Source organism: Staurois parvus, unplaced genomic scaffold, assembly GCF_062004578.1.
Source record: "Staurois parvus isolate SC_StPar_1 unplaced genomic scaffold, SC_StPar_1.0 ptg000061l, whole genome shotgun sequence".
In the NCBI taxonomy this organism is placed as follows: Eukaryota; Metazoa; Chordata; class Amphibia; order Anura; family Ranidae; genus Staurois; species Staurois parvus.
In genome coordinates, this window is record NW_028317857.1 from 1,611,959 (window position 1) to 1,638,514 (window position 26,556).

The 26,556-nt window shown below is 40.4% G+C and overlaps 1 protein-coding gene across 17 annotated transcripts in view; it reads left to right on the forward strand.

Annotated features, from left to right (window-relative positions):
• SVIL (supervillin) overlaps positions 1–26,556 on the forward strand; it is a 345,773-nt gene that overhangs the window by 302,750 nt on the left and 16,467 nt on the right. For all 17 annotated transcript variants that reach the window (XM_089668670.1, XM_089668672.1, XM_089668669.1 and 14 more), the window contains 8 exons: positions 4,981–5,117; positions 8,182–8,329; positions 16,193–16,338; positions 17,828–18,003; positions 18,146–18,293; positions 22,108–22,384; positions 24,313–24,461; positions 26,118–26,223. In XM_089668670.1, coding sequence (XP_089524796.1) covers positions 4,981–5,117; positions 8,182–8,329; positions 16,193–16,338; positions 17,828–18,003; positions 18,146–18,293; positions 22,108–22,384; positions 24,313–24,461; positions 26,118–26,223 — 1,287 coding nt within the window. The remainder of the gene's footprint in view (positions 1–4,980; positions 5,118–8,181; positions 8,330–16,192; positions 16,339–17,827; positions 18,004–18,145; positions 18,294–22,107; positions 22,385–24,312; positions 24,462–26,117; positions 26,224–26,556) is intronic.

The window sequence follows — 26,556 nt, forward strand, 5'->3', positions numbered from 1 at the left end:
TCAGTCTTGATTCAGGAGCAGAATGTCATCTAAGTAGTGATATATTCGCACTCCCACTATGCCACTAGGGCCAGAAGAATCTTCATGAATACACTGGGTCAGGGGTGTCAAACTATAAAACAGCAGGGTCTAGCGCTTAAATGAAAATGTTAAACACTAGTAATCGTGATATGATAAATGAAAATAAAACCATATATCATATGTCAAGCTTTGGTAGCAACTTAAACATGACGTTTAAAAGCATCAATATATCAAATGGTGACAGTTCCAAAATAGGTGATAAAGTGACTTTGTGCAAATGCATATACAATAAATAGGTGTAATGCGACACTAATCAGTGACTTGCCATGTGCACGGTGTCAGGTATAAGTCCAAATATTAAGGTGCCTAGAGGTCTTCCAGATCCAAATTGCTGGTCCCAATGATTGGTAATAATGAAAGGTGTAAAGACTGCGCACTCGCCAGATATGCAATCACACTGCGCAATTAGAGATATCAATCTCAAAGAACCAGGGTGTCCCCTTTAAAGGTCTGGTCAGGTCTGGTGTCCCTTTTTAAATCGACATCAACTGCCCATGGATAGCTTGCCTCCTCTGTGGATGGTAGGAGCTCAGAAAAAAAGGAAGCTAATAGCGTGATACCATATGAACAGAGGGTACTTTATTAACCAGGTAACCCCCCCCAACCACTGACTAGTATGGTTATCCAAGATGGCTGCTGGGACCGGTATGGTGCCGGCAGCGTGGCGTCCTAGTGCTGTAGCCCCTCCCTGACGTGTTTTGTGCGATGGCACGTACTCATAGGGGGTCACGCTATTAGCCTCCTTTTTTCTGAGAAAAACGTTCTTGCTGGGGTACTGCAAGGATCACTTCCAGGTTAAGAAGGGTTTCTATGTATTGCCATAAAACATCCTGCATTTCTCTTGCCAAAAGCAATTTTGGCAGAAAAAAGATTCTGTGGGGATGCCTCAGGAACTTCCAAGCATGGCCGAACTGGATGGTGGAAATTACCCAAGGCTCCTTTACCTCTTGTGCCCACACCTGATGGAACTTGAATAACCTGGATCCCACTCAATAATTGTGAGCTGGCAGATAGTCAAAAAGAGATCTGGGTCTCCTGTCCCGGAGACTAAGTTGATCTCTCCTACTTGCGGTTTGCAGCCGGGTTATACCATTGATGACGAAATTCTTTCCCTGGCCTGTAAGACTTGGTATCTCTACCTCTGGTCCCTTGCAAATTTTTGTATGCCGTACCTCTTCTGTGAAGCAGCCATTGATCCTGGGTAATAAATCCAGACCCCCCTCCCCCTGTGGCTTTTGCAACGGCAGTGTCTTAATCTATTTCCAAACAGGGACTGCCCTTCAAATGGTATCTTACACCATCCTTGTTTGGAGGCTGGGTCCGCCACCCAAGGCTTCAGCCATTGGGCTCTTCTGGCTGTTACTGCATTAAGCATGATCCTGGCCAACATCTTAATTAGGTCAATAGATGCCTCCACTGTAAAAGAAGCCATTAGCTTCAAATTGGCAAAGGAGTCCAAGACCTTGGCTTTGCTCAGGTCACTTCCCACTGCTACTTCTGAACCCAGGACTCCATGACCTTCAAAATAGTCACCAAAGCCATGGGTCTACTCCCCCCACCAGCAAGTGTGTAAATCTTTTTAAGATCCACATTCATTCTTCTATCCATCACGTCGCTGAATGTCTCTGTGTCATCTAGCGGAAGGGTTACGTGTCTAGCGAGGTGCATAAGTGCTGCGTCCACCACCGGAGGCTCCTCCAAACGCTTAATACTCTCAGACTTGGAGTATAGCTTTGCAAACGAATTCTTAAAAGTGATTCTCTTATACACGTTGTTCCACTCATTCGTAATTATGTCTTGAATTTCTTCCATGAATGGGAAATCCACTACCTCCTTTTTCATGTTCGTGAAAATCTTCCTCTGCTTCTTCTGAGCTTCTTCCCCAGTGTCTTTCCAAAGCAGAGCCTGCCTAATCTTTCACGAAAGGCTGGACCATGGCAAAATCAAAACGGTCATAACGGCCCTCATCCTTTTTTGAGGAAACAACATCTGAGGCAAAAGGATTTTTGGAAAGAAAAAAAACATCTGAGGCAAAAGGTTCCTTGGCCTCTGGAATCACCTGCCTAGCTGGCGGCATCTGCGGAGACCAGGAGCGCGAGGTGGACAGAACTGGGGCGACTGAAGGCTGCGACTGCGATTCAAACGCTTTTTGCGTCTCCTCAAATGCCTGCTTCATTAGTGATACCATCTCCGCTTTATCGGGTTTTTGGTGTTTGGTTGCTACTTTGAAGCAAGTCTCACAAGCTGTCTTGCCCAGCATGGCTCTTCTATGGCATGCCCAGCATCCTGCTAGTCTGGGTTGGTCATGATGCGAATCTCTGCCGTATCGTGATGGGGAGCACTGACCCCTAGAGGCTTAATGGGAACACGAGGCCTCTGTCCTTCTCCGTGAAGGGAGCTTCTTTTTTCTGATCGTCGGAAAGGATCATGACCAAGACCCGAGGAGCTGGGGCAGCACAGACAAAAAAAAGACAAGACAAGCAAAAAATACACATCTGACGACATCTCACCTACCTTCTCTGAGAACGGTGGTCTTTAGAGGGGGTATGCATGTTATCACTGCTGTAAAAAGACAAAACCGAGAGCATGAGGCAGAGCAGTACAGCAGATAGAACCACAGGAGCACAGCCTTGCAGGTGCAAAGCATACCTGGAGGAGAGAGAGGGAATAGCAGGCACAGGCAGGCTGCAGGAGCACACAGTCACATAGGAGCCAGAAGCATCTTTAAATTTTGTCTCCCTTAGGCCTGGCCCCGCCTCCCTTCTCCTTACCCAAAAGCTATTTTACTTACCCAAGCCTGTGCTTTCCTCTATACTTCGGCAGTGGACTGTCCCTCAGTGTCCTGTACAGTGTCATGCAGCGCAATGGGCTTTGTTTTGTACTTGACCACATCTGAGGACCAGAGACCACCAGAGCATAAGGGAGAAGATGCTGAGGGGGTCTAGTAGCTTGCAGGGAGCCTGTGGAAGGGGGGGAACCAAAAAGGCCCCTCCGATTGATAAGTTTGCTCAGCGGGGGATTTGTCCGCTGTCCCCTGCTGAGCAGAGTGGGCAGATGACAGGTCTGTGTGTGCCCTGTTTATGCAGAGCAGACCTGGATATGAACACAGCCCGCTTTGCTCACCCAACTGCCCTCCAATCCGATCTGCTAGATGGAAGGGGAATGGACCCCCTTCATTTTTTTCTTTTTATCAGATTTGAGGTAGTCGGGCGTAAACCGACACAAGTCCGTTTACGTCCACCTCTCCACAGAACTTGATGAAGGATCCAACTGGACCAATTGTGTTAAGGAAAACTACTTAAACAAGCATTTATTCCTTGCACTGCAGGGCAGCCTCACTGCAAGGGAGTATTTTTCCTTTCCCTGGAGTTCAGCTTTAAGTCCTTCACATGTTTTGCTCTACTTATGATGCGTTTTAAGCATATTTTAGGCAGCTGACTTAAACCGAAAAATGAGAAATATGTAAACTACCATTGCTGACCACCGCATGAAAATGCTGGTTGCCTGGCCGTCATACGCTGATTTACTAAGCTAGAACAATTATGCAGCAAGTCCTAACTCCTGATCTGCTTCTTCCAGATTCATTGACCTAAAGTATCATAACTGACTGACGGCAGGATAGGCAGGCAATTGTAATTGTAAAATGGATCTTTCCATTAAAAATCAAATTCTGATCAGGCCTCTTCCTTTTCTCAAAACAGAGCAAAGAATTTAAAAAGTTAATAAAATTCACACCTTTTTCCTATTTTACCTAAGGCACTTAGGCAGGGATTACACAAGCATCTTTCACAGTAATTTCTGGAGAATGATCATTTAAAGTAGCCAAAATCTATTTTGAAGCTTTTTTTTTTTTTTTTTTTTTTTTTTTTAATTGCGCTTTGTTGTAGCGCCATCTTGAGAGATATGGGGTACTCTCATGCCCTGGATATCTCTCTAAACTACTGCAAAATGGCAGTGTTTTTCCAATCGACAAAGGGGCCCCTATTAGAGCGGAACTACGCGGCATCTGAGCACCACAAACCAAAAATGCTATTGAATTCATTTTTAATATTCAAAGCGAGCTCCCCCATCCATCCATGTCTCCATGCTTTATTTTGCTGAGTAATCATTTTGAAAAGCACCCCCTGGCATTTCTGGCAGTGGCCATCTTGAATGAGGGCAGGCGATTTAATGTAGCATTTACTTCCTGGAATCCATCTTCCCTTAGCTCAGGCATAGGCTGAGCTGAGAACCCTCCCTCTTCTCCTGAAGACTTCTGGGATGTATGACATCATTTGCCTAGGTATGGAAACCAGAAAGTAACTGAGGAAATGTAAAAAAAAAACAAAAAAAAAAACCACTGTCCTAGTTACTAATGCTAGCAGGATAAGGATTAAAAATAGTCAATGTTGATTGAAAGCCTGAAGTTCCATTTTAAAGTGGATGTCAGATTTACAATAATATTCATAACCTGACTATAGAAATTTTGAACTTCAGTCATTAAAACTGCTAAATAAAAGAATACAGTTATGCCAGAATTAAATTGGTGTACTTTGGTAGTACTTCAGTATTATCGTAATAAATATCTTGCATATGGTGACAAATTTAAAAAAAATTAAAAACCTCTGTGGGGTCATCCTTATTTGCTTGCTTAGTATATAAATATATTCTTTGTGTTTAGTAGTGATGCACGGTGATTGTGCCTTACTGTTTCTTTCTGCCATTCTACTCAGATTATTAAATATAGACCTTGTGACCTCTCCCATATTCCATTGTTTTTTCTCTGCAGGGGATGCGGATTACACTACTGATACAGATAACATCAGAAGGAGCACCTACCTTCTGTGTATGAAATAAATTTATGAAACATGTAAAAAAAAAATTAAACCTTGACCTCAAAAACGGTTTTGCTTTTTTCAGGACGTAGACATGTCCAGTCGAGGTTGGTGGAGCCCCGAGCATCTTCTCTAAACAGTGGGGACTGTTTCCTGCTGATCTCCCCGCACTACTGCTTCCTGTGGGTTGGAGAGTTTGCAAACGTCATTGAGAAAGCCAAGGTTAGTGTCCTGAGATGTTGACATTCTGTCACTCTGCCGGAACTTTGAAGTGCCTTTGACAAGTTGTGCTATGGATACAAGTATCTGGAAGTGCTGTGTCATGCAAAACACTATATATGGCCACAATCGGACAGATCTAGGCACGGCCTCTTGAATTATCTGATACCGCTCACAGTATGTCAGCACTTTGAAGTGTGTATGTTTCATAGCCAGGAAATCCTCCGGGAAGGATCCTGCCAGTGGTGTCATGACATCAGCAATCATATGCAGAATGTTTCTGTTACTTCACAGATAGCTGCGTTGTAGGGGAGGGGGTCATTCTGAGGTTGTTGAAGTTTACTATTCCGAGACGGCTTTGTAGTTTGGGAATAGTAAACCCTTGCCAAAAACAAACTTCTTCTTGGCTGACCCTTCTGCAAAGAAATACTTCGGTTTTTTTTCCCCTCATTAAAGCATTTCCAGGCCAAAAAAGACAATTAAGGACTGAGTATTTATTAAGGCCATGCGTGTATTAATTAAAATAATAATGTGTGTACTAATTTAACTTAAAGCAGTATTGAACCCAAAAATTTTATATAGTGAAGCTTATCAATCATCTGATATGGTGGCTTCATTAGATTTCTTTAGGCTTTCTCCTTCTGTTTTCACCTGGTGATCTGGCCGGTAACATACCCCCTGTTACAGAGTACCTTAAATTTAGATGGAGCAGAAAGACATGTTTAGACGGGGAAAGGGGAGGGGGTGTTGGATGTCATAGCAGATTTAGATACACTAACAAATTGCTGTAACTGCTTATAAAGTGTTAGCTGGAGTTCAGCTTCAATTTCTTTAATTTTGGGATAAAGGTTTTACATAAAGAAATAAAAGCTGATTATTGTAAGCACCCCTGTGAGTAGTAAATAGTTTGTCTCAACCCAGTAACTGCAGGACAGCTTGTTTTGTTGAAAAACAAACTTACTGGCTAGAACACCAGGTGAAAATAAAGGAAAAAGCATAAAAAAAAAAATTAACAAAGCCTTCACGTCTAAGAATTGGTAAGCTGCAATATAATGTTTGGTTTTGGATTTACAGGATAAGTTCACCTTGTTGTGTTGCACCCGTATTTAGGGTGTAACAAGTTCAGCATCTACCTGCTCTACCCCCATATCCTGCCCCCCCCCCTTCATGACAGCGACCTAGGAATTCTCTTCCCACATTTTCTGTCTCCATTCAAAAAGAGTGCCATTGTAATGAACTACAAATACAGTCAGCCTACAAGCTGAAGGCTTGTAGTTCTCCGTGAACTACCTGGGTGCTAATGACACACAAATCTATCTTTCTATTCCTCACCTCGCCCCTTCGGTCTCCTCTCGCATTACTAACCTACTAAGTGACATATCGGCATGGATGTCACTCCACTTCCTCAAACTAAATTTTTCTAAAATGGAGCTCATAATATTCCCTTGAGCCTGTGCCCCCCCTCCCCTGACTTCTCCATTAACATCAATAATACAACCATCACTCCCTCCTCTCATGTCAGGGTGCTAGGTGTAGTCCTAGACTCCCATCTGTCCTTTCATCCCCAAATCCAATTGCTGTCCAAATCATGTAGAATTCACCTCCACAACATCTCCAAGATACGGCCGTTCTTAACCTCTGAAACCACTAAGCAACTTAATCACTTCCTTGTTATCTCTCGCCTTGACTATTGTAATTCCCTCCTCATTGGCCGACCTAATCGCAGGCTATCCCCTCTTCAGTCTTCATGAATGCTGCTGCTAGACTCATCCACCTTACAAACTGTTCCATGTCTGCCAATCCCTCCACTGGCTTCCCATTGCCCAACGAATAAAATTCAAAGCATAACAATAACATATAAAGCCATTTATAATTCTGCCCCAAATTACATCACCAATCTTGTCTCCAAATGTCACCCAAACCGTCCTCTCCGCTCCTCCCACGACCTCCTGCTATCTAACTCCCTTGTCTCCTCCTCCCATGCTAGTCTCCAGTACTTCTCCAGAGCCTCCCCCATCCTCTGGAACACTCTACCCCAATCTATCCGACTATCGCCTACGCTGCCCAATTTTAGGTGATCTCTGAAAACCTGTCTCTTCAGGGAAGCCTATCCTTCCTTCAGCTGATAGCGGAGTCTTCTATTCCTCTTATCTTTTTATCCCCCACAGTTATTACCTTTTGTATCACTAGCCCCTCCCTCTTAGATTGTAAGCTCCAAGGAGCAGGGACCTCCTAACCCTCTTATATTGAACTGTATTGTTGCTGTATTGTCTCCCTTTATATATTGTAAAGCGCTGAGCAAACTGTTGGCACTATATAAATCCTGTATAATTATAATGAGCACTCTAGGTAGTTCATTGATCTTCCTGTCATTCAGTAAGATCTCAGAGCAGGTGTGCAACTTAGCATGGTCAGAACTCTAAACCAGTGTTCTTTCAGGTCATTGGCTTAACAGGTGGTAAACCCAGAGGATATCCATATAGGGCAGGGAAATGAAACTTCAAAAGAAAGTCAACATTGATATCAAAGGTGCTTCTGTCCTAACCAGATCCCTTTTTAACTAAATTTTCTTAGGTCAAAGTACTGACATAATTTGGGCACTGGGGGAAAGGTATCCAAAATCTGTACAGGGGGCACTTAGAGAAATGAGTTAAGCTGTGTGGTCATGTTGTGTAGGTCAGTCTGCTAATACAAAGCAGTGTCTGTGCAGAGAAAAAAAATACATACAAAGACTGATTACACTAAACAGTGTACCATCGCACATTATTTGAACAACCTCCTGTGGAATTCTGTAAAGAAAATTCCCACAGATATTAACTGGAAGAACTTTGATCCAGGAGAAATTGAAATTTACCAGCTCACTTGGATATAATGAGTGCTTAACCCCACAACCAGCCACCCTTGAGGAATCTAATAAGGACCATATGATCTCATAAAAGAGTATAAGGCATGTGAAAGGTTCTGTTTATAAGTGTCAGATAGGCCATTGGCTGAATAAAAGTATAGAGATTTTGTTTTCTATTTTATGTGACTAAGATTTTTTTTTTTTCTTTTTTAATTAATTTAGGCCTCAGAATTGGCCACCATAATCCAGACAAAGAGGGAGCTGGGGTGTAGAGCATCGTACGTGCAGACAGTGGAGGAGGGAATAAACACGCACACGCACGGTGCACGGGACTTCTGGAAGCTTCTGAGTGGTCAAACGGAATACCAAGGTAATTGTGACCGAATGAGAATTCTGATGGCTGTGTACTAAAGCAGGCTTATCGATCATATGTAGCACAGCAACCTGAAATTTGGAAAGTTACATTTGTGTGTATGTGTGTATGTGTATATGTGTGTGTGTGTGTGTGTGTGTGTGTGTGTGTGTGTGTGTGTGTGTATATATATATATATATATATATATATATATATGTGTGTGTATATATATATGTATATATATGTGTGTGTGTGTGTGTATATATATATATATATATATATATATATATATATATATAAATAACATTGTTTTTCTGCCTTTCACCATATTTATTTGTATCCCATAATGTGCTAAATTTGCATAAGTTGTACACTTTGCTTAAAGCCAGTGACTGATAAGCTGTCCAGGTTTAGTGACTATTAAAATACAAGCTTCCAATGCCCACAAGATTGAGGTTAGTGTTATAACAACCACACCAATCAGAATGTGTTTAACTTGAGTGCTTGTTCTGCGTGGGACACAGCTATCAGAAAGCTATCTCCCCAAACTTTCAAGTCCTTTTCTGAGAGCGTAAATTCAAGTTTTGTGCCAAGTTATATTGTTTTATGTTTGAGACAGTGATGAAAGTCTAGGACTTCTGTCTAGTTTCTTTTGTCTGTCAAAGATTTCTTCTCACGTTCTGTCTATCATCAGGACAGGAAGGGAAGAAGATCTCAAAGTTGGGGCACAGACAGCAATAAAAGCGCTTTTGTTTTGAATATTAGAGTGAAGAATGGTTTTAGTACCACTAATAAGTTTGGTTATTCCTGCCGTGGGTGGAGATTTTCCACTCTCCACTTCCTGTTTGGTCATTGTGAAAGGAAGTGAGGAGAAATCTCCCTACAATACAATAGATTGATATTGCATTAAAAGCAACAAAGCATCTAACCCTCCCCAAATCTATAACGAAAAAAAATACTATACAGTGCTGTGAAAAAGGATTGCCCCTTCCTAATATTTTTTTTTTTTTGCATATTTGTCACACTTAAATGATTAAGATCATCAAACATTTTTTTAATATTACACAAAGATAACCCGAGTAAATACAAAATTCAGTTTTTAAATTATTTCATTTATTAAGGGGGGAAAAAAAAGCTGTCCATACCTGCCTGACCCTATGTGACCTTTTGGTGGCAACAACTGCAATCAAGCATTTGCAATAACTGGCAGTGTGTCTTTCATGTTGATGTGGAGGAATTTTGGCCCATTCTTCTTTGCAGAATTGTTTTAATTCAGCCACATTGGAGGGTTTTCAAGTGTGAACGGCATGTTTAAGGTCATGCCACAGCATCTCAATTGGATTTGAGTCTGGACTTTGACTAGGCAACTTCAAAACCTTAATTTTTTTTTTTTTTTTTTTGAGCTATTCGGATCATTGTCCTGCTGCATAATCCAAGTGTGCTTGAGGTCACAAAATAAAGGATGGACATTCTCCTTCAGGATTTTCTGGTAGAGCGCAGAATTCATGGTTCCATCAATTATGGCAAATCATCCTGGTCCTAAACCATTATACTACCACCACCATGTTTGACTGTTGGCATGTTCTTTTTATGGAATACTGTTAGTTTTATGCCCGATGTAACCAGATGCACACCTTCCAAAAAGTTCAACTTTTGTCTTCAGTCCACAGAATATTTGCGCCAAAAGTCTTGGGGATATTCAAATATATATATATATATATATATTTTTTTTTTTGTTGGCAAATGTGAGACGAGCCTTTGTGTTCTTCTTGGTCAGCAGTGATTTTTGCCTTGGAACTCTCCCATGGATGCCTTTTTTTCCCTGTCTTTCTTATTGTTGAATCATGAACACTGACCTTAACTGAGGCAAGTGAGGCCAGCAGTTCTTTAGTTCGGGTTCTTTCATGACCTCCTGGATGAGTAGTAGTCATGCCCTTGGAGTAATTTTGGTAGGCCGGCCACTTCTGAGAAGGTTCACCACTGTTCCAAGTTTTCTCCATTTGTGGATAATGGCTCTCACCATAGTTTTCTGGATGTCAATTTGTTTCTCATCTGTTCTTGAATTCCTTTAGATCGTGGCATGATGTGTTGCATTTTTAGATCTTTTAGGGTGCTTCTATTTAAGTGATTTCTTGATTTAACAAGTCTGGTAGTAATCACACCTGGTTGTGGCAAGTGAAATTTAACTCCGCGTTTTCACATGGGGCCAGGCAGGTTTGGACAGCTTTTTTTTTTTTTCCCTTAATAAATGAAATCATCATTTAAAAACTGAATTTTGTAGTTACTCTGGTTATCTTTGTGTATAAAATTTGTTTGCTCTGAATCATTTAAGTGTGACAAATATGCAAAAGAATTCTGGAAGGGGGCAAATCCTTTTTTTCAGTGTGAGTGTGTGCGTATAGACACATAGAAAAACTTTTATTGTTGAAAAATCCTCATACAAAAGGGTGATCCAAAAAAATGGACAAAGCCATACATCATAGTGTTCAACAGTTTCGGGCTATTATGTTAACACATATTGAAATACAAAATGCTACTTAGATCAATATATACATACATCATAATTAGAATCAATTTTGTAATGAACCAGAAATTGAATGCACATCAGATGAACATCTTCTAATAAAGGTGGTGGTGGCTTAATTCTGTCTGGAAGAAACTTCCCCATATTAAAGATATGGAATGTAGACATAGCTATTATAAAAAGCACGTACATATATTAAGGAATAATCAAGAAAAAAATGACAAAGTGTGTGTGTGTGTGTGTATATGTATGTATGTATATGTGTGTGTATATGTATGTATGTATATGTGTGTGTATATGTATGTATATGTGTGTGTATATGTATGTATGTATGTATGTATGTATGTATGTGTATGTGTGTGTGTATATATATATATATATATATATGTATGTGTGTGTGTGTGTGTGTGTGTGTGTATGTGTGTGTATGTATGTATATATGTATATATATATATATATATATGTGTGTGTATGTGTATATATATATATATATATATATACACACACACGTATATACAAACGGTAACAAAACCACAAAAAAATAATTTGGTCAATTTTGAGTACTAATTATCCTACTATACCAGAATTTAATCTCCTTCAGTTACCTTCTTATCTCCGGGGAAGGACATTACATGATAGGTTAGTAAGATAAGATCAATATAATCCACCTTTATTTCCTTTTAACCTTTGTGGGTCTTCGTAACTTTGTCTCTTATCCATGTCTCAGTTCTACACAATGTAACAATATGATAAAGGGAAAATGTTTCTCTCATCCTCATTTAGGTTACAGTATATCTATCAAGGAACACTATACCTATCAGTCATAATTTGTGGTTTATGATAAAATGTCCATATTGGTGAGACCACCCAAAAGGTAAAGGATAGAATAGCTAGACATAAATACTCTGTTAGAGATAAACTCACTAAGTTACCGCTAGCGAGACATTTTGTAGAAAAGGGTCATACAGTTTCTCAACTCAGATTTATGGTTATTCATGGAATTCCTAGAAACATATGTGGAGGTAACAGGGAATTACAACTTAGACAATGGGAGGTTCAATGAATCCATAGTTTGGATACATTAACCCCTAAAGGGTTAAATTTGAATTTTGATCTGTATTCTAATTCTTTTGTGGTCTTTTTATTTTTTGGCTTTTGTATATACAGGTGAAACTCGAAAAATTAGAATATCGTGCAAAAGTTCATGTATTTCAGTAATGCAACTTAAAAGATGAAACTAATATGAGATAGACTCATTACATGCAAAGCAAGATAGTTCAAGTCGTGATTTGTCATAATTGTGTTGATTATGGCTTACAGCTCATGAAAACCCCAAATCCACAATCTCAGAAAATTAGAATATTACATGCAATCAATAAAACAAGGATTGCATATAGAACAATATTGGACCTCTGAAAAGTATAAGCATGCATATGTACTCAGTACTTGGTTTGGGCCCCTTTTGCAGCAATTACTGCCTCAATGCGGCGTGGCATGGAAGCTATCAGCCTGTGGCACTGCTGAGGTGTTATGGAAGACCAGGATGCTTCAATAGTGGCCTTCAGCTCTTCTGCATTGTTCGGTCTCATGTCTCTCATCTTTCTCTTGGCAATGCCCCATAGATTCTTTATGGGGTTCAGGTCAGGCGAGTTTGCTAGCCAATAAAGCACAGTAATCCCACGGTCATTGAACCAGGTTTTGGTGCTTTTGGCAGTGTGGGCAGGTGCCACGTCCTGCTGGAAAATGAAGTCAGCATCCCCATAAAGCTCGTCTGTGGAAGGAAGCATGAAGTGCTCCAAAATTTCCTGGTAGACGGCTGTGTTGACCCTGGACTTAATAAAGCACAGTGGACCAACACCAGCAGATGACATGGCTCCCCAAATCAACACAGACTGTGGAAACTTCACACTGGACTTCAAGCATCTTGCAGTGTGTGCCTCTCCATTCTTCCTCCATAATCTGGGTCCTTGGTTTCCAAAAGAGATGCAAAAGTTGCTCTCATCAGAAAAGAGGACTTTGGACCACTGAGCAACAGACCAGGTCTATTTTTCTTTAGCCCAGGTAAGACTCTTCTGACGTTGTTTGTTGTACAGGAGCGGCTTGCCGAGGAATACGACATTTGAAGCCCATGTCCAGGATCCGTCTGTGTGGTGGCTCTTGATGCACTAACTCCAGCCTCAGTCCACTCCTTGTGAAAGGCCCCAGCACTTTTGAATGGCCTTTTCCTGACAATCCTCTCCAGGCTGCGGTCATCCCTGCTCCTTGTGCACCTTTTTCTGAGACACTCTTCCCTTCCACATAACTTTCTATTAATGTGCTTTGATACAGCACTTTGGGAACATCCAACTTCTTTCGCAATTACCTTTTTTGAGGCTTTCCCACCTTATGGAGGGTGTCAATGATGGTTTTGTGCACAACTGTCAGGTCAGCCGTCTTTCCCATGATTGTGATTTCTTCTGAACCAGACTGAGCGACCATTTAAAGGCTCAGGAACCCTTTGCAGGTGTTATGGCTTAATTAGCTGATTAGAGTGGGACACTTTGAGCCTAGAATATTGCACCTTTTCACAATATTCTAATTTTCTGAGATTGTGGATTTGGGGTTTTCATGAGCTGTAAGCCATAATCATCACAATTATGACAAATCATGGCTTGAACTATCTTGCTTTGCATGTAATGAGTCTATCTCATATATTAGTTTCACCTTTTAAGTTGCATTACTGAAATAAATGAACTTGTGCACAATATTCTGTCTGATCTTTCGAGTTTTACCTGTGTGTGTGTGTGTGTGTGTGTGTGTGTGTGTGTGTGTATGTATGTATGTATGTGTATGTATATATATATATATATATATATATATATATATATATATATATATATATATATCTCATCAGTCCCTCCCCTCATGCAGGGTACTAGGTGTAATCCTAGACTCCCATCTGTCCTTTCAGCCCCAAATCCATTCACTGACAAACTCATGTAGACTTCACCTCCACAACATCTCCAAGATACGGCCGTTCCTAACCTCAGAAACCACTAAGCAACTTATTCACTCCCTTGTTATATCTTGCCTTGACTATTGTAACTCCCTCATTGGCCTACCTCATCGCAGGCTATCCCCTCTTCAGTCTAACATGAATGCCGCTGCCAGACTCATCCACCTTACTAACCGTTCTGTATCTACCACCCCTCTCTGCCAATCCCTCCAATGGCTTCCTGTTGCCCAACGGATAAAATTCAAAACACTAACAATAACCTATAAAGCCATTTATAACTCTGCCCCAAATTACATCACCGATCTTGTCTCTAAATATCACCCAAACCATACTCTCCACTCCTCGCAAGACCTCCTACTCTCTAGCTCCCTTGTCTCCTCCTCCCATGCTCGTCTCCAGGACTTCTCCAGAGCTTCCACCATCCTCTGGAACTCTCTACCCAAATTTATCAGACTATTGCCTACTCTGCTCACTTTTAGGCGATCTCTGAAAACCTATCTCTTCACGGAAGCCTATCCTTCCCTCAGCTAATACTGGAATCTTCTACTCTTCCAACCAGTCCATCTCCCACAGTTACTATCCTTTGTCCCGCTAGCCCCTCCCTCCTAGATTGTAAGCTCCAAGGAGCAGGGCTCCTGTATTGTATTGTTGCTGTATTGTCTCCCGTTGTATTGTAAAGCGCTGAGCAAGCTGGTGGCGCTATATAAATCTTGTAGAATAATAGTGTGTGTGTGTACTTTCATTTTTTTTCTTTCTTGGGGTTTCCTTATTATAAAAAGCGCATATATATATATATATATATATATATATATATATATATATATATATATATATATATATATATATTAGGTATTTATGTCTACATTCCACATCTTTAATATGGGGATGTTTCTTCCTGACAGAATTTTCACTCTTAAACCACCACCTTTATTAGAAGATGTTCATCTGATGTGCATTCAATTTGTAGTTAATTACATAATTGATTCCAATTATGTTGTATGTATATATTTATCTAAGTAGCATTTTGTATTACAATATGTGTACTGATCTGAAGAAGGGTGTTAACATAATAGCCCAAAACTGTTTGTTGAACACTATGATGTATGGCTTTGGCCATTTTTTTGGATCACCCTTTTGTATGGTGATTTTTCAACAATAAAAGTTTATGTGCAGCAATCCAATTTTCTTTTTTCTATATATGGCCTTTGGTAGGGCCTGATTGCTATGCACTGCAATTGATCATCATTGTGCACTCCACCCATCTGTAAAACATGGTGGAGGCAGTGTGATGGCATGGGCATGCATGGCTTCCAGTGGCACTGGGTCATTGGTGTTTATTGATGATGTGACAGAAGTGGCCGGATTAATTCTGCAGTGTTTAGAGAGATACTGTCAGCCCAGATACAGCCAAATGCAGCAAAGTTGATTGGACGGCGCTTCACAGTACAGATGGACAATGATCCAAAACACACTGCAGAAGCAACCCAGGAGCTTTTGAAGGAAAAGTGGAATATTCTGCAATAGCTGAGTCAATCACCTGATCTCAACCCAATTGAGCATGCATTTCACTTGCTGAAGGCAAAACGTAAGGCAGAAAGACCCAGAAGCAGAGAACAGCTGAAGACAGCTGCAGTTAAAGCCTGGAAAGGCATCATAAAGGAGGAACCCCAGTCTTTGGTAATGTCCATGGGTTCCAGATTTCAGGCAGTCATTGCCAGCAAAGGATTCTCAACAAAATATTAAAAGTGAACATTTTATTTATCATTATATTCAAGTGTCCAATTTCTTTTGGTCCCTTGATAAAGGGGGGAGGACTACTCTTAAGAGCTGTAATTCCTAAACCCTTCCTCCCCAGTTTGGATGTACATACCCTCAATTTAAACCTGAGTGTGCACTTTCAGTCCATATTCATTATATAACTATACCTTGAATATGTTTTGGTTAATACCTGAAAAAAAAACTAAAATTGTGCCTTTGTCCAAATATATATGGACCTAACTGTATATATAATATTTTCTAGATCTATCATTCTGCTTTAGAATTGCTAGTTGCTTGGCTAATCTGACTTCAGTTTGATTTCATCTGCAGTCTGCTTGTTCTATATCGGTGAAGTTATTGTAGCCAGGCAGCCAGCACTTTATTCCATCTAGCTTTTTCAGTACATGTAGAGAGCGTTTTTGCAGTAGAGAGTTAACTAGACCCCAGCAAGATAAGAAGCAGAGAACAAAATAAAAGGATCTTTGATAGGCAGCTAATCTCTTGCCGTGTTTCACTGCCAGCAATAAACCGAAAAAAAGTATTCCAGATTTGTAGTTCCGGAACTGTTACATTGTTCAATGACTGTGTTTGTGCTTATTGCAGATGCTGGAAATCCAGAAGAAGATGAGCGGTATGAAAATGCAATCATTGAGACAAACTGCATCTACCATTTGCTTGATGACAAATTGGTGCCTGTAGATGAATTCTGGGGTAAAGTTCCTCGGTGCTCACTTTTACAGTCTAAAGAGGTTTGTGATCCCTTCACTTAGTAATAGTAGAAATAAAACCCTCAAAGGTTATTTATCAAGATTTCTGAAGGAAAAACACTTCATCCCACCACAGGAACTCGCCAGATGTTTCCTTTTACTCTACTATTGCATTGTGACTTTTGTAATCAACTCAGTTACTTCTTTCTTTAAACATTTTGAGAAAAGCGGATTAATATGAACTGGTTGCTGGTAGCAGAAGAGGTTTAGGCGTCCCTAGGCGACCAGGTCACTGTAGGGCAGCAAAGACCAACCAAGAATCATTCCTGTGTCACTTGCAGCAAGATGCAGTGGTAATAACGTGTTACTGAGTGTGCATAAGTGACAGGCCACTTAAGGGATTACTTTGTTGCTCAATCTCCTTAGCATTAACTCTTTCTGCAGTAAACAAACAAAAAAAAGAGGGTAATAATGGTGTCTAATGGTCATATTAACAATGTAGCATGCAGTGTTCGGCGTACACTGCCTACTTGAAAAGTGAGTCTTCAGAGACTGGGTCACACCAGAGGCTGTGAAATGGCGCTGGACCTGGAAAGGGCTCCATGGCTAACTAACACAGAACACTCAAGACTTGAAAGCACCACAATGCATAACCGAGTGCCCAAAAATCACATTCCAGGCTAGCCCCGCAATTGTCCAGTCCAGCGGGGGCTTGGTATTGCCTCTAAAGTTCCTCCTGAGGATACACCGATCTGGATAGCTGCATATAGAGACCAGCTTTTGAACAGCTTGTTGGTGAATCTTGACTATAGATAGAAAATTTTCTTGAGTGTAGGATAAAATTGACTAGCATTTTACTGTTCATCCTCATAGGACACTGGCAAAATAAATTGAGGCATGCTAGTAGTGGGAGAAGTTATACTGGTCTGGTGACTTGTTTGTTTACCAGTGTTCAAATCCCCCTGTAAGTGATAGTATGAACAAATGTATCTAAATCCTGTGTCCCTCAATAAACAAGAAAGAAATATAGACTGCCATTGGTGACCTTCTTCTGAAAATACTTAGCTTCTGGTTTTCTTTCTGGAACAGATCATGCAGTGTAGTGCCGCATGCTTGTTCCAGGACTCTGAATTGGAAAGCATGGTAACTAAAGGCTAGACCTACGCATTTCTTTTAATACAGGTTTATTTTAACCATGGAAAGGCCAAAATCCATTTTAATAATACAGATCTTATAAAACTGTCGTGAAACTGCACCCATTTTTGGTATTTCAGCTCCTTTTACCCCAATCCAGCTATGCATCCACACTGCCCTAATTAGATTCAGTGTATTAAAAAAAGGCACTTTTTTTTAGAGTCAAAAACGGTGCTTTGATACAAATTCACATCTGTTCTACTCGCACATTTTTGGACACATGTTCTTTTTACCTGTATACACCTAAAGTGATTCTAGATGTTCTTAGTATATTCTTGACTTCAGTAAAGTGAAAATATTTTGTATTTAATTTGTGTTATTGCATTCATTCTTTCAGGTGCTAGTGTTTGACTTTGGCAGTGAGGTGTATGTGTGGCACGGTAAGGAGGTGACACTGGCCCAGCGGAAGGTAGCGTTCCAGCTAGCTAAACACCTCTGGAATGGGCTCTTTGATTATGAGAACTGTGATATTAATCCTCTAGATCCTGGAGAATGCAATTCTCTAATACCAAGGTAAGAAGTTATCATTTTTATGTATTATAATACATTCTTTTTGTGGTGTTTTGTACTGTTTTGGGCAGTTTTATACAGTAAGCTAATAAGATTCTTCTGTCCAGCGAGACACCAGTCTAACACTCTTAACTTCATTCTGCAGAAAAGGAACTGGTCGGCCAGACTGGGCCATATTTGGTCGACTGACAGAACACAATGAAACAATTCTGTTCAAAGAAAAGTTCCTGGACTGGACAGAAATGAAGAAGCCCACAGAGAAGACTTTGTGTGAGGAACTCCCAAAGCAAAAGGCAAAATCACTAGATCTATATCATGCGTTCAGCATATTGTAAAATTTAGAAAAATGAGTGGAAGTAAAAACATTTTTCCTGTAGCGTTCAAGCTAGCAGTCATCCTTGATTTATATTTGAAAGTGATTGCAAGTTTTGGGATTTCTAATATGGAGAGTCATGAATGGACAATTTACCTCTGCATCCATTGTTATTGTACTGAGGTTCCAGAACAAAAAAAATGATTACTGCAGTGCAGAGGATACTTCAGATGTCAGGGAAGGAAGCAGGCATATTGACGTTCAGCCTTGTTTAGACTGATCTCCTGGAGAGATGTACCCATGCCATGGTAATCCAAACACACGAGAAAACAATAGGTGCCAAATGGGCATACTTCATGTGTTTTCTGAAGTCTGTTGCCCTCTTGTGAGAACCTGTATTCCATTAAAAAAAAGCTTTGCATAGAGAAATATGTAGATGGCCATTGCTGATCTTCTGCTGTTATATGCTAGTTGCCTGGCCATCATTGGCACTAATCACTTTATCACTGACCTAGAATAAGCATGCAGCCAGTGTAGTCTGTAGACCTAATTTGCCTGCTTGCTCTTGGTTCATTAAGTATTTAAGCTTTTGGATCAATTTAGTAGTCAATTAGCATTTTCAAATACTTCCGTACTTTTAGCCTTCTTTCGGTTTAAAAAGAATAGTCAAATTGCTGTATTCCATTGACATTGTCACACATGCCCAAATGATCATGAGCTCAACTATGCCTTCTATTAAGAATGGTTTTGTTTTTCTTTGCTGTGGGCTTGAGTTGTAAAATATTTGTTTTTTTGTGGCCCATTGTCTGAGACAATACATGCATCATTATCGGAATCCTGAGCAATGAGTTTCCCCTTTCACTTCAGATAAGGCATGGATTTCTAGAACAAGACCAGTGTTTAGGCAGATTACATTGACAGGCATGATGATATTTCATGCAGTAAAGCGGATATGGTCCAATACCCTACAGATATGATAAAACCAGGCCATGTACATCACAATTTCGAAAACAGATTGAACTGCAGGATTAAACTGTTATGGCGGCAGTCATTTCACCATATCCCCCTGTGAAATATAATGAAGTGTACCTCCTGCACTACCAGTGTGTGAATGGAAACCCAATTGGGTGAAATAAAGTGGTTTCAGCTTCTGCTAGCATGAGCTTGTGTTCCCACAAACGAACAGAACATTATATGATTGTATAATGCTGTGCTGCTGTAAATACAATAAGTAAGTTAATGGTGTTCAGTACTAGCGAACAGAAGAGATTAAATGAATCAATACCTTAATAAAGTTATTAAATCCACACATAAAAACCTATGCTGTCAATCCAAGTAAAAGCAAATTTGCATAAAGATGCCAAATATTAACAGTAAAGCATTAATCATGGATCCCACCTCTCTCGTAAGAATACCTTATGATTTATTACCACGTGGAATATTAATATAACTTAAAGTGGTAAAATTTTTCAATATGCAGTTATCTTTAAATGAGTTAATTCATTAATAATGAAACATTATTTTGTGATTGTGAAAATCAACACCATCTAGAATAGTGCTTCAATGTCAATCAAAATGTGCCCTGTTCATGCCACCTCCAACACCTCAGTGCTCACAGAACTCCCACCTCCATAGATAGATAGATATATGTATGTATATAATGTGTGTATATAGATGGATATATACACTCAAATACCGATCGATGTTAGTACATTAGGATTCCTCCTCAGGATGACTTCTCCAACACTCTTTGCCCACTAGGGGCCCTGCTACGGTTTTCCCAGTATTGAAGCTATAGGTAGGTCGAGGTCCCTTCAAGACTCTCTAGCATTCATATGGCTCTCTGACCTCTATCTCTGCCCAAGTGGGCGACAAGTGTTTCAGGAGTCATCCTGAGGAGGAATCCTGATGTACTAACATCAATAGGTCTATATATATATATATATATATATATATATATATATATATATATCTCCATGGAGGTGAGCGTTCTGTAAGCACTGAGGTGTTGAAGGTGGTACAAGTGGGACACACTGTGATTGACATTGGAATACTATTCTGGGTGGTGTTGATTTTCACTATCAGGGAAGAAATGTTTCATTATTAATGAATTATACTCATTTAACCACTTCCCGACCGGCCGTTGCATATAAACGGCCGGATGGTGGCAGTGCAGGGTCGGGTGGACATTTCTAAACGGCCTCCCCGCACCCTGCTTGTGCGCGCTCCCTGGGAGCGCGCAGCACCGCGATCCGGTGCCCGCTGTGTCCTCCGGACACAGTGAAACACCGATCGTCGGACGGGACCTCTGTACGAGGTCCCGATCATGTGATCACTGATTGGCCAATCAGTGATCACATGATAAGTAGTAAGCAAGATGTCACTTGTGACATCATTGCTTACTACGTGTGAAATCTGTGAATGATCACAGAGGTCACATGGTACAAGGCTATTCACAACAGCCTTGTACTATGTGACAAGCTGTGACCAATCACAGCTCACTCAGTACTTCTCAATGAGTGCATGAATGCAGACAGAGAGAAGGAGAAATGATTGCTTTTACATCCTATATGGGTGTAAAAGCAATCAGTGTAAAAAAAAAAAAAAAAAATCTTCATCACCCCCCACAAGTAGTACAGTGTCACCATGGTGACACTGTACTGCTAGGGTGACAGTATGTAAAAAAAAAAAAATAAATAAAAATGTAAAAAAAAATGTTTAAAAATTATAATGTTTGGTTTGGATTTTTTTGGTTTGGTTTGGATTTTTTTTTTTTTTTTACTAAAAAGATAATGGAATAAATTTTGGCCAATATTTATGATTAAATATTATTTATTTGCAAAATGTTTTAAAAAACACTTTTTTTCAAAATTTTTGGACTTTTTCATTTACATAGCAAAAAAAATTTAAATCCCAGTGGTGAATAAATACCACCAAAATAAAGCTTTATCTGTCTCAAAAAAAAATGGTAAAAAATTCATTTGGGTACAGTGTTCCATGACCGCGCAATTGTCATTCAAAGTGTGATGGCACTGAAAGCTGAAAATTACCCTGGTCAGGAAGGGGGTAACGGTGTCCGGTCTGGAAGTGGTTAAAGAGACAGCATATTGAAATATTTTACCACTTCTTTAAGTTATGGTTTATTACCACAGGGAATATTAACAGACGTTATTCTTAAGGGAGAGGTGGGATCTATGATTAATGCTTTATTGTTAATATTTGGTATCTTTATGCAAATTTGTATTTATTGTATTCACAACATAGGTTTTTATATGCAGATTTAATAATTTTATTAAGGTATTGATTCATTTGGTTTCTGCTACTCACTAGCTCTGAACACCACTTATGGTATATGATTGTTTAACGCCGCACTACTGTAAATGCGATATCACCCTATGCTATGGTAATATTGATGGTGAAGTTTGTTTTGCCAAATGTCTGCTCTGAATATATTGTGCAGTTTCTAAATTTGGCAATGAAGCCACATTTCAGTGTAAGTGAATATCGTGGTCCTTTTTTTAGTATCTGGTTTCTCCTAATCCTATTTGCTGAAATCATGTTACCTCAGCAATTGGGTTAATCAAACGTGCCTTACATCCAGCATGAGGGACAGACAGCCGATGGAAACTATAATTTAATATTTCACGGAATTGTGATGTATAGCATAAACCACAGACTAATATTAACATGAACCAGATTGTACTGGGTGGGGCTGAAAGATCCAATTAGCTGTAGTGGTTGCATTTGTTATTAAATCTAATCTGAGCCAACTAACAATCCATTCTCTGTAACAGGCAGAAAAGCAGGAAGATGTAAAGGGCCTTGACATCATGCAAATGGTGATGGTCTCCCAGGCGACAGTAGGGACTGTCCTAGATGGATTTAATGTGATCCGAGGTTATGGACTTGTAGAAGGAGAGGATGGAAGGCAATATGAGATCACGACCGTCTCAGTCGATGTCTGGCATATTTTGGAATTTGACTATAGTAGGCTACCGAAACAAAGTATTGGTCAGTTCCATGAGGGGGATGCGTATGTGGTGAAATGGAAGTATCTGGTGAGCACTACAGGTGAGCCAGCAGTTCATTGGTCTGAATAGTGAACTTTATTGAAAATAGTATAACACCATTACATGGTAAGTTCACCTTAAAGTTTAGTAAACCCTTACATGTACCCAGTGAAGTAACTGACCTCAGGTGATGCAAAGAGATGAAACAAATCATCCTACATACGTTGTACCTGTTTATCTGTAGTATTTTCTTCTCTACATCCATTCAAAGTGCTGAATTTACAATGCTTGCCTGAGAGTTTGGAAAATAGTGTGTGGAGAGCTGAAATTACACATTGCAGAGCTCAGTGAGGAGAGCTCCAAGAGCTGATTGGAGGGAAGAGACCCATCCCCCTTCCACACAGCTCACAGGAACAGAGCAGGGGCTGTCAATCTGCTGGAGGTCCCTCCCCTGTAACCTTTTCTCTTGGTGTCAGGAAAACTTGTCAGAAGTGATTTTTGCAGATAACGGAGGAATGTGGCAACAGACAGAAATAACACTGAGTGCTCTTGAGACAAGTGCACACTATAGAGTGATACGCTTTGTTCATATTTCATGTCTGAGGTTTACCACCACTTGACCTGCAGAAGGTTTTTCCCCTTCAAGACCAAGCCATTTTTTGCTATTCAGCACTGCATTACTTTAACTAGCAATTGCGCTGTCGTGCAACACTGAACACAAATCTATATCATTTTTTCACACAAATAGAGCTTCCTTCTGCTGGCATTTGATCACCACTGGGTTTTTAAAATTTGACACATAAACAAAAACAACCAAAACTGTGAGAAAAAAAAACACAACAACATTGTCTGCTTTCTGTTATAAAACAGGTCCAATAAAAAAACAAAATCCAATTTTTCATAAGTTTAGGCCAACGTGTTCTGCTATGTCTTTGGTAAAAAAAATCCAAATAATTGCATATTAATTGGTTTGTGTGAATGTTATAGCTTCTAAAAACTATGGTGTATATGTTGGAATTTATGCAGCAACTTACTGGGACTGTGATAGTGTGGCCCTTGCTGGGAGGTACACTAACTGACAGACACTGAAATCAATAGTGATACTAATGGAGTGATCAGATATAATACTTTACACTGTCAATGTACTAATGACACTGCCTGGGAAGGGGTTAACTTCAGGGGAAAAGCAAGGATTTAAATGTGTAATATGTGCTGCTTTTACTAAGAGATCTGGCTGTTTTTTCTCCCTGTTTTGCTGGGAGAAGAAACAGATCGGTGCTCTGTGTGTTTGGAAACACAGGTCTCTGTGCTGTGATTGGACAAAGCTGATCAGCAGATCTCAGCCATAAATCATTGGCTGACACCTGACAAGATTGCGCTGTGTTTACCACAGCGCTGGTCAGCAGGAAGTGCACGCCCCAAACCAGGAAGCAAGCCGACAATGTTTTAAGTTGCTGAGCCTGCAGCTGCTGCACGGTCACAGTAAATCTATGCAAATAGTATGCCAAGTTGCACCCTATTGTCCGCTATTAGAGCGCTCATATTGATATGGTTCTGACTTGGTCGGAGCCGCACCGATTTCTAAAGTAGTGCATGCAAATCGCACCTCTAATCGGCAAGTCGCCCGACTTTGAAATCTTGCTACTTCAATGTAAGTCGCACACTTTCAAAATCAGCTTTGATGTGACCGGGGTGTTAAGGTCTTTCTTCACAAGCTCTCCAGGTCTGTGTAATTTGTAGGTGCACATAACCCAGCAGAGAAGTTCATACTTTGGAAAAGGGAATGTTGTGTGCCCTGAGTTTAGGGGCTCACTCAGAAAATTGTTTTGTACAGCTGCAGGCTCTTGAGACAATCATTTATGTGAAATGTTAATGTTTTTGTATTTTCATGTAATTGAGTTGTTTGTTCTCCAGTATGCTTAACGAAGGTATGTACACAACCCTGTTCTGTATACATGACCGTACTATTTTATTGTATTCTGCTTGTAGTTGGACAGCGGCAGAAAACCGAGCATGTGCGGGTGACTGGAAAGGAAAAGTGTGCGTATTTCTTCTGGCAGGGCCGCCATTCTACAGTGAGTGAGAAAGGCACATCAGCGCTAATGACTATTGAGTTGGATGAGGAGAGAGGAGCACAGGCAAGTTACTTCCATTTTTAAATTAGTGATTTTATTTATCCTGAAGCTCAACAATCTATAGTGAACAGTGCATGCTTGGTTAGTGATCAGTGAAGACTGGAGCTGGGAGGCACTTCTGTAGAATGTACATGTTAAGAGCTTTATTATTTCTTCAAGGTTGTAAGTCTTAGAAATGTTTAATGTACCCTCTTCTCTATGTGCTTTCTAGTGGTTGAGCTGATTTCCTGGAATTCAGACTGGTGCAGACAGATTTTGCGAAAGTCTCTCATTCTTTCTAAAAGTGGTGGAGCACACGCCAAATTCATCTACCTGTCTAGAACTTGTACTTGAATTTGGTGCATGCTGAGCCACTATTGAACACATTTTGCAAAATCTGTCTGCTTCTGTTTCTCTTTGTATGCCAAAAGCGAGTTGGTCTTAATTAGCTCAACTTTCGTGCGATGTGAACTGTCCGTATTTTATTTTGAATTTTGGTGCGTGCAATATGTAAACCGTGTAAAAATAGTGCATTTTAGAACTACCTGAATTTGGTTCATGAGTCACTTTCAGAGCCAAAAATGTTGCAAGTGCTTCATGAATTTGGTAAAATACATTGACTAAAGGGATTATCGCCAGAAAAGTGGTGCAGGAGCTTTATTGAATTCCCCCCAGTGTGTGTAATAGGCTTATTGTGTAAGATGGTGTAATGACTTCTTGGAGAGTAGTCCATGGCAGTCAGGTTTCACCATCTTTCTCATTTTAATACAGTGGACTGAAATGTGATTGGATTCTGTACAGCTGCTTGTGCTGCTTTCTTAACAAAACATTCAACTCCCACACTGTGGTAATTCCAGCTTACTGTTACTGCTGAAATTGCATTAGGTACAACTTTTATCATCTTTTTATAAGATGTAACCATTGGTCAGCAGTCCACAAATATGAACCAATTCACCCAGGTGGATGTCATGTGGCGTCCTTGGACTAAATGGTTATGCGGGTGCAGGCATCATCTCGGTATCAAAATTTTACAGCTGTGGTGGACTTAAAAAGTAGAAGTGATTCGAGTTTAGCCATTTTCAGTTCCAGCTGCTGCTGCCGCCTTTCTTGTGCTCGCCTGTCCAATTGGGGAGCCTGGGACTACTACGACTGGTGGCAACGGTAGTACAGAAAGAGAGGAGCTGGCATTGCTCTTCCCTTTCTGCGACCTCAGAAACCGTAAGCGACGAGAATTTTGTCACTTCTGGTTTCAGGTCTTTGTTTACCTAGCCGTTAGCAGCTGTCAGTGCACCCTATCAGACCGATATGTGTCTGATCAGCTACACTGGAGGCAAGAGGAGAGATCTGGGGTCTAATAGACCCCAGATCTCTCTATAAAGGGGACCTGTCAGGCTGGCTCAGGACTAAACTAGTTATATTCCAGGAGTGTTAGAATTTGCCTGTTAGCACTTTGCCATTCTGAACAGCTGCAGAACTCAGTCTGAGGGTATGTGTGCAGAGGTGACTCCATTCCAGCCTTCTAGGCAGTTTAATATATTTTAAAGTTGACAACTATCCTTTTAAACCTATATAGTGCATAGTCTGCTGGGGTGGAGAATAAACCGTTCTGAAGGCAAAGTCCCTGGCCATATCCTTTGATTTCATTGGCTTTGCGTCTGACATTCTCCTAATTTTACGCAGGTCCAAGTGCTTCAGGGGAAGGAGCCGCCATGTTTCTTGCAGTGTTTCCAGGGAGGAATGATTGTACATGCTGGGAGGAGAGAAGAAGAAGAGGAGAATGCACAAAGTAAGTCCAAATCTGTCCTTTTATGCTGCAATTTCCAGTGTACCTGAAAGTTCCTTGATTGCATTCTAAATCTTATCTGGATGTGTGGGGTTTCATTTAGAGCTCATATAGTAAAGAGGTTTGGACTTAAGAATTCCAGGTTTCCTGGCACGTTGGTTCAAGCTGGCCCAAGCTAAAAATAAAATGATTTTCATGCTAGAATAGACTGGGTGCTGCTTGGGCTGTAATATACTGTAGTAGCTTGTGCTACATATGGTAAGTGGGACTATGTTCTGGCAGCAGTACTAGAGACTTCCCTTCTACTCCTGACTATAGAGAGACCGCCATAGTGCA